This window comes from Ascaphus truei, chromosome 10 (genome assembly GCF_040206685.1).
Source record: "Ascaphus truei isolate aAscTru1 chromosome 10, aAscTru1.hap1, whole genome shotgun sequence".
NCBI lineage: Eukaryota > Metazoa > Chordata > Amphibia > Anura > Ascaphidae > Ascaphus > Ascaphus truei.
In genome coordinates this window covers 27,656,283-27,664,703 of record NC_134492.1, presented here as the reverse complement: position 1 = coordinate 27,664,703, position 8,421 = coordinate 27,656,283, and the positions used below count along the sequence as shown (strand labels likewise).

The 8,421-nt window shown below is 41.1% G+C and overlaps 1 protein-coding gene and 1 long non-coding RNA gene across 2 annotated transcripts in view; one reads left to right on the top strand and one right to left on the bottom strand.

Moving 5' to 3' along the window:
- LOC142503700 (uncharacterized) overlaps positions 1–2,589 on the bottom strand; it is a 13,438-nt gene extending 10,849 nt beyond the window's left edge. The window contains exons 1-2 of the long non-coding RNA XR_012804074.1: positions 1,900–2,589; positions 1,373–1,440 (exon numbers count right to left, since the gene is read on the bottom strand). This is a non-coding gene — a long non-coding RNA (uncharacterized LOC142503700). The remainder of the gene's footprint in view (positions 1–1,372; positions 1,441–1,899) is intronic.
- DMRTA2 (DMRT like family A2) lies at positions 2,508–7,542 on the top strand. Its single transcript, XM_075616308.1, has 2 exons — positions 2,508–3,999; positions 5,890–7,542. The coding sequence occupies exons 1-2, from the start codon at positions 3,564–3,566 to the stop codon at positions 6,771–6,773; spliced, it is 1,320 nt and encodes a 439-aa protein (XP_075472423.1). The 5' UTR covers positions 2,508–3,563; the 3' UTR covers positions 6,774–7,542.
- Positions 7,543–8,421: the final 879 nt, after the last annotated feature.

Sequence of the window (8,421 nt, the reverse complement as noted above, 5' to 3'; positions counted from 1 at the left end):
ATTTCACTGCCATTTCTTATAGGTTGAATGAAACTTTTTTTTTAACCATTAACTCGAGAGAAGAACACTCGGTCCCAAGCCTAAGAAGAGATTGTGATGGTTTAAATATCGGAGCAAAGAAAGAATAGTAACAAAAGCCTGATGTGAACAGGTGCACAGGACAAAGAGTTAAACCTGAGCCAGGGTTACTGTAACATGAAATTACACTATTACACACAATCACTATATGACACATACAGTATATGTGTGAGAAAAGACAGGAGACCACTTATTTCTATTTTTATATCTTTAAAAGTAATTATAATGTTACTGAAAATAACGAAATCGGGCAAAATGTAATGTGTGTATATTTGTATTATTTGTATATATTATATATTTGTGTGTGTGTGTATGTATATGTATATGTGTGTATATATATAGCTTGTATTATATATGTATATACATGTATTTATTTGGAGAGAGAGACTCTGTGTGTGTGTGTGTGTATATATATATATATATCTATATATATATATAGATATATATATATATATATATATATATATATATATATATATATATATATATTACACACACACACCATACCCTATACCCCACCCCTATAGTATAGTTTAGGAATTCCTAACAAACTGTATACAAACATTTGGATTGTTTTTTTTTTTGCAGCGATCATTACCAGATATGAGTAGTTACAACGAAAAAGAAATACATCATAAATAAATAAAAATGTATCTAAAGATAAACGGATAAGTCTTGAGGTAATGATATGAATCTCATACAGGGCGGTCCCAAATCTCTGGGGGATATAGTCACAGCAGTAAAGCAGGTATTTTGACTTCCTGACTGTATTTAATAAAAGTGTTATGACACCCAAAGTGATGGAAGTTTGTCAGCTTTCAACACCGTGACTTGATAGCGAGTGTGTTGGGATGTTTGGAAAATACACTTTCTAAATGACTTCCTAATAGACCAGTGAGAACGTCAATGGAAAATAAAAGCTTATTTCACACATATTTGACCTTTTCCATCTGATAAAGAACCGATTAATAAATAGTGATGACTAATTCCTATTAATACCTTATGCAGAAGCGCCTTCTCCCGCATGTTCCTTACGAGCAGATATTGTTTAATAAATACAATAGTATAAATAATTATTTTGCCTAATCGGATGAAACCAATATAACAGAATAATGTGTCATTAACATTCTTCAGAGTTTGTCTTGAAGATATTGTGCACATGCACACAACAGCTCTCACTTTCATATGATGTTGCAGGGTTATTTATATATTATTGTATAATATGACATTAAAAAAAAATCGTATTTCTATATATAAAAATCTTTTGACAATCTGCGCAGATATTTTTTATTACCATACAAAGCCTGTGAATATTCTCTTATCGAACATCATGTATGTTGTATGTTGTTCTCGGTACGAATCCTAGTTTGGAAACAAGTAAGAAAATAGAGGGAAATAAATGAGAGTGTAAGTTTCCCGAGACAGGGATCGCTTTCCTATTGTTAGATTTTATTTGTTGCCCTGATTGTATTATAATTCCCTGTATTATCTCTTTTGTGAAGCGCTGTGTATGCTACAGGGCGCTATATAAATAAAGATATGCATATATACATACAAACTATGTCATTTCTTTTCACTCTACGTTTTAAAAACGTGGAGTTGTCACTTTCCCCGGTATATACAGAATAGTGACGTCAGAGCATGGAGGTTATTGTTAAAACCAAGTGTGAAAGATCCTAAGTCCCAGAAAGAACGTCCCATAATATAGCGCTTACTCTGTGCTATTGTGTCGTTAGGATCAGGGTGAATTCAGAAGCACAAATATATTACTATCTAATTATATAATTCTCTGAGTAGGAAAAACAAGTGAATGATACTCACCCGTCAAATACAACACAATTCATTTATCTTCAACAAACAATTCCGCTTTCACAGCCAGTAAAATAACATTAATGGTCTCAAAAGAACTGAATTCAAAACCATAACTTTTGTGTTTTGTTTTTATTTTATTTTGTGGGTAAAATCTGCTGCATAAAATAATAGCCCGCTGCATAAAATAATAGCCCACTGCATAAAATAATAGCCCACTGCATAAAATAATAGCCCACTGTATAAAATAATAACCCACTGTATAAAATAATAACCCACTGTATAAAATAATAACCCGCTGTATAAAATAATAACCCGCTGTATAAAATAATAACCTGCTGTATAAAATAATAACCTGCTATATAAAATAATAACCTGCTGTATAAAATAATAACCTGCTGTGTAATAAAGTCTGTGTGTTTGGCAGGACAGGATTACTGAAATACTCCTAGAAATGATGCATACAGATATGTTCAATACAAGAGGAATCACCCAGAGCAATGACAAGGGACACTTCTTGCCCTGATCTGTGATGCTGCCCCTGTAAGATCCGCCTCCGGGTCCCTGCAAACACTGTTATTTGAGAAAGCCTCCTGCTTGACACTGTAGAAGAAGAAATAAACCAATGGAAGGGAACGTCCCCTCGCTGGCCAATGGCGAGAGCCACATTGTTGTCAAAACTTGTCTAATGAGTAAGTAGAGAGCAACAATTGAGAGACAAGAGGACCGGGCATTGAGGATCTGTTTCTAGTTGCAACTTTCTGCCACTGTTACTGACACACTTGCAAAGTTTTGCTTAGGGGAAAAGGCTACAGTTGGACTTGTTCTCCTGAGTTCTGGATCTCTTACCTTGGAGGGGATTTGGGGTCTTGGGCAGCTGCTGGGAGGGTCACTAACCAAAGAGGAAGGTAACATTCTCACCTGCAGGGTTTGGGGGGGAAGTTTTAGCTTTTATTTATGGACAACCTTTTGCTTGAAGGGGAGATATTAATTCTGGATCAGCTGCTCTGAAACGTTGGACTTTTGTAGGGTTTGGGAATGGTTTGAGATTGCCTGAGTGGGTAATATATGGCCTTCTTATCTTAACATTGAAAGGCAAGGTCTTATATATGGGACACTGTTGGCAAGATTTACCTACTATTTTACTTGTCGGGTAATAGTGCTGAACTTGTAGGGTAACAGTGCTGTAGTTGTAGGATAACAGTGCTGTACTTGTAGGGTAACAGTGCTGTACTTGTATGGTAACAGTGCTGTACTTGGGAGAGGATAGTGACTGCCACGAGGAAGGGTATCTGTATCGCATGGTATAGTTAGGGATGGGATTTATTGTCACGCCAGTAACCTGTGTGGAAGAGAGGAAAGTTGTATATTGTGTAAGCTGAAGTCAGGGACACAACTCCCCGATACAGTGAGAGGAAACTCAGGGCCAGGCAGGGAGGATACATATAGGTCCCTCTGTGTATAAGGAGTTGCACTTATACTGGATCTCTGTGTAAAAGGATAATCGTTTACACGGTTGTGTGTAGGGTTTACATAGGGATCTCTGTGTGTGGGGCTCTGTAAAGAGCTGCCTGTACATTGGGGTGTAGGTGTCTGTGTATAGGGCCTTCTGCTACATAGGTGCACTGTCTGCACACAGAGCCCCCGTGTATAGGGCTGTTTTGGTGTGTCCCAGCATGGAGCTGAGGTCCGAGCTGAACGGGGCCCCCTCCGGTTCCCAGGCGCCTGGCTCCTCCATCCCGGTCACGGTGGCCGGGACCCTCCTGCGCGGACCCCAGCTCCTCCTCCGCGCAACCGAGAAGTATCCGCGCACCCCCAAGTGCGCCCGCTGCAGGAACCACGGGGTGGTGTCTGCGCTCAAGGGCCACAAGCGCTACTGCCGCTGGAAGGACTGCATGTGCGCCAAGTGCACGCTGATCGCCGAGCGCCAGCGGGTGATGGCCGCGCAGGTTGCGCTGCGCCGGCAGCAGGCGCAGGAGGAGAACGAGGCCCGGGAGCTGCAGCTGCTGTACGGTACCGCCGAGGGGCTCGCACTGGCCGCGGCCAACGGGATCCTGCCCCCCCGACCGGCGTACGAGGTCTTTGGGTCCATGTGCGCAGATGGAGGCGCAGGTAAGGATAGCACCGACGCAAAGCGGATTGCCGCAAGAATAACTGCCCCCAACCCCTGACCCGCATTAAACATTGTCCCCTGACCCTAGCGATAGCTGCCCCCAGCGGAGCAGTGTCAGTAATCTACCTGCCCAGCCCCTCTCCGACCAGAGTTTAACTGCCCCATGCATACATTTAGGACGCCCGAGATTTACCCCATAACTTCCCGATTCCTTCAATTCCTGATTCCATCTGCCCCCTGATCTGCCCCTGTGTGAGCTTGCCCCTGTGTGAGATTGCCCCTGTGTGATCTGCCCCTGTGTGAGCTTGCCCCTGTGTGAGATTGCCCCTGTGTGATCTGTCCCTGTGAGATCTGCCCCTGTGTGATCTGCCCCTGTGTGATCTGCCCCTGTGTGATCTGCCCCTGTGTGAGCTTGCCCCTGTGTGAGCTTGCCCCTGTGAGATCTGCCCCTGTGTGATCTGCCCCTGTGTGATCTGCCCCTGTGTGATCTGCCCCTGTGTGAGCTTGCCCCTGTGTGAGCTTGCCCCTGTGTGAGCTTGCCCCCGTGTGATCTGCCCCTGTGTGAGCTTGCCCCTGCTCCCCCGGCCTGACACCGTTTGTGTGTGTGTGTATATGTATATATGTGTATATGTATATATGTGTAGTATATGTATATATGTGTATATGTATACGTGTGTATATGTATATGTGTGTATATGTATATATGTGTATATGTATATATGTGTAGTATATGTATATATATGTATATGTGTGTATATGTATATGTGTGTATATGTATATGTGTGTATATGTGTATATGTATATATGTGTATATGTATTTATGTGTATATGTATATATGTGTATATGTATATATGTGTATATACAGTACATACGATTCCAGGCTTTGTGCCCTGTTAGAATACACTTTTTCACGGTTTCAAGATTAAGTGCTGTCTCCTGATTTCGTGGGATCACCACGGTATCGTTTACTTACACATTCTTTATGGCACCTCCCTATATATCTACTTATATATCTCTGCTAAACTCAGTAATTAAATCATTAAACTGCACAGATCGAAACCTATTTATTACCTTTAATTGAGACTTCTCCGTGAGTCTGTCACTCAATATATATATATACAATATATATAATTTTCCAGGATATACTGTGAATTTTGGATTTGCACCTAAAATTACTGCTAATGTCTCTATTTAAATCTAATCTGCTAAAAATAACTGTCTCGTTGTGATATACACACACACACACACACACACACACACACACACACACACACACACACACACACACACACACACACACACACACGTGCAATGCTTTATCCAAACTTTTACGTTTTTCTAGAATAAACATATAATTCAATTTATAAAGAGTGATTCAGTCCCTGTAAAGAGTTTAATCAGCACAGTCACCATGCACAGGGCTGTTGCTTTTAATCCCACTCCATGAAGGCGCAGGAACAGTGCAGGTCTCTTCTGGTTCTGTCAGTCAATGTATCAGAGCGCGAATCCTATCAAAAGAAGTGGGATTTTATCCTTTAATAACGCTGCTGTTTTTTTTAAATATATATATATATAAAAAAAAATGTGTATGTACAGTATCAGGGAAAAAAATGGTGCAATCCCGGGGCACATTTGCACCTATAGGTATCAAAGAAAAACAAAGTTAATGTTTTTATGGGATTGTTTTCTTTTGATAAATATGATGCAGACTTTATGCCTCGGTACATAGCCCCCTTTGTTAGAGACCCCCTGTGATTGAGAGACCCCCTGTGAATGAGAGACCCCTGTGGTTAAGAGACCCCCGTTTATGAGACCCCCTGTGAATGAGAGACCCCTGTTCATTAGCTGTTGAACTTTACACTGACCCCTCTCTACTTCTCTTCCACAGAGTCAAAGATCCAGAAGTTTGACCTGTTCCCCAAGACCCTGATGCCGAGATCTGTCACCCCTCAGCAGCTGCCCTCAGGGGGGAAGCCGGTGACCCCGGACAGTGAGTCAGTGACAGGCAGCGCCCCAGGCGCCTCCTCCCCAGAGGTGCTGCCGGGCTCGGGCTCTGACAATGGGGACGGAGAGTCCTTCCTCAGCTCCCCCATCTCCAAGGTTCTGAAGGAGGGCGAGGAGAGCCCGAGCTCCATCAGCCCCCTGGGCTCTGAGTCCGGCTCTGATGCAGAGAAGGACGAGCAGGACCCCAGCTCCTCGTCCTCAGCCAGGCAGAGGACCCCCATAGACATCCTTACCAGGGTGTTCCCCACCCACAAGAGGAGCGTCCTGGAGCTGGTCCTACAGGGCTGTGGGGGGGACGTGGTCCAAGCCATTGAGCAGATACTCAACAACAGAGGGCAGGGGAAGGGCGCTGAGGAGACCTGGTCCAGAGATGGAGCGCTACAGAGTATCCAGCCCTCAGTGTCCACCACACACAGACCCCTGATAGCGGGAGCCATCACACCGGCCATCGGGACCCTGGGAAGCAGGTCTGCATTCTCACCTCTGCAGCCAAATGCCACCCACTTTGGTACTGATGCCAACGCTTACCAATTAGGGACCCACCTGGGACTGAACCCTTTGAGGTTGGCTTATTCTGCTCATAGCAGAGGACTTGCATTTATGACCCCCTATTCCACAGCTGGACTCATGCCTGCTTTAGGCTTCCGCCCACCCATGGACTATGCCTTCAGTGACCTTATGAGAGACAGGGCGAATGTCCACAAGGACCAGGTGTACTCCAACGGACTGTATGGGCCTGTGGTCAACAATACCACCGAGAAACCATGAACTCTTTCCTTTTTATTCGTCAACAATAGAAGTGTTTGGAGATCCTGGATGTACAGCCTCTACAAGGCATCTCCACCTGGAAGAAAGTCCATGGGCCTCTCCTGATGATGAAAACAGATTATTTTCATTGAGTAATTGGAGTATTTGCAAAGTTCAAATCCCATCACAATCTGAACAGAAACCTGTCTCGTTTGAACAATTGAAAGATATCCCCCCCCCCCCACTAATGTTTTTATTTTTTAACTCAACAAACATTCCTGGAGAAGTTGATAAAATTGGATTTTCTTTGGGCTAAAAAATGAAATAAAATGTAAACCCATTTAAGATGCACTTTTCCTGTTAAGGTATTTGTTCTTTATCTTTGCTTAGAAATATAAGCATGGATTTAGCCTCGGTGCATTGTGAACTTTCATATTATAAATATATACATATATACATACAGACAAGTATAATGTTATGAGATGGAATTCTAAGTTATTATTGTACTTTGTAGGTGAAACCTGTAATAAAGTGAACAAAAGATAAGAAGCTGTCAGTGTACTTTGCAGGTGAAGAAGAAACAATAGAAAAAAAAAGAGAGCCCTTTCTTTTTTTTGTCTTGGAAGGGTGTGATCAGACCCGTGTATACCACGGGAAGTAGCTACAGTATCATGCCTGGCAAACTTATTCTTGTGAATGTTAAAGTATTGCTGTTGGTTTATTTGTTTAGAAAAATGTTAACATCTTTTGTCTGATCAATTCCATAAAACTGCTTAGAAATAAATGGTATTTTCTAAACCATGTGTTCTTTACTTTGCTAATGTACAGCCTGAAGTAGACACGTACTTTATAAACAGGTTGTCTATTGGAAAAAAAAAAAACAAGATTTGAAATCAACGTGGAAAGTACCTTTATGCATGTTTTGGGGATATAATATTGATAACTTTTCCACATCGAAAATAGTGTTGTTTGTATTCTTAAATCTTAATGATGCATTTATAAGGCGTTTGCTTGGCTTTTTATTCTAAATGGTCTGTGGTACAACATGAGATTATGGCTATAACCCCAGCCTAGTATAACCCCTCTTCATGTTTTTATTTTAGTAAACAATAATATTTCTGATCCTCTAGTCTAATGGCAGAAAGAGTTTTCATACATACAGCTTTCACAGTGAAAAATCTCTCATTATCTTCAGCATTGAAGCAGGGCGGCAGTGTTATGTGCATGTATGTCAATATATATATATATATATATGTGTGTTAAATTAGCTATCTAATTTAAATCTTCCCACCATTAATTTGTTTCAGACAAAACAGCAATAGAGTGAAATAAAGAGCAAAAACTTCATCATTTTATTTCGGTTTTTGTACTTCTAACATTAGCAAAATCTGTCTCCCTCCCTCTCTCCCTCTCTCATTTGTCTGAAACACATTAATGGTGGGAAGATTTAAAGTAAATAGCACATATATATATATATATATACTGTATATATATATATATATACTGTATATATATACTGTGTATATATATATATATATATATATATATATATATAAAAATAATTTTTTTTTTAAGTAACGTGACAATTTTAGTATTCACCAAAATATCATTTGAGAAGTAAACCTCTTTTTCACACATGTCCTGGAAACACGTTTTACAAGTTTATATT

Excerpts from the sequence above, each read along its gene's own strand:
- DMRTA2 (XM_075616308.1), top strand. The coding sequence starts at position 3,564 with ATGGAGCTGAGGTCCGAGCTGAACGGGGCCCCCTCCGGTTCCCAGGCG. Across the intron at positions 4,000-5,889 it reads GTGCGCAGATGGAGGCGCAG|AGTCAAAGATCCAGAAGTTT; the intron begins GTAAGGATAGCA and ends TCTCTTCCACAG.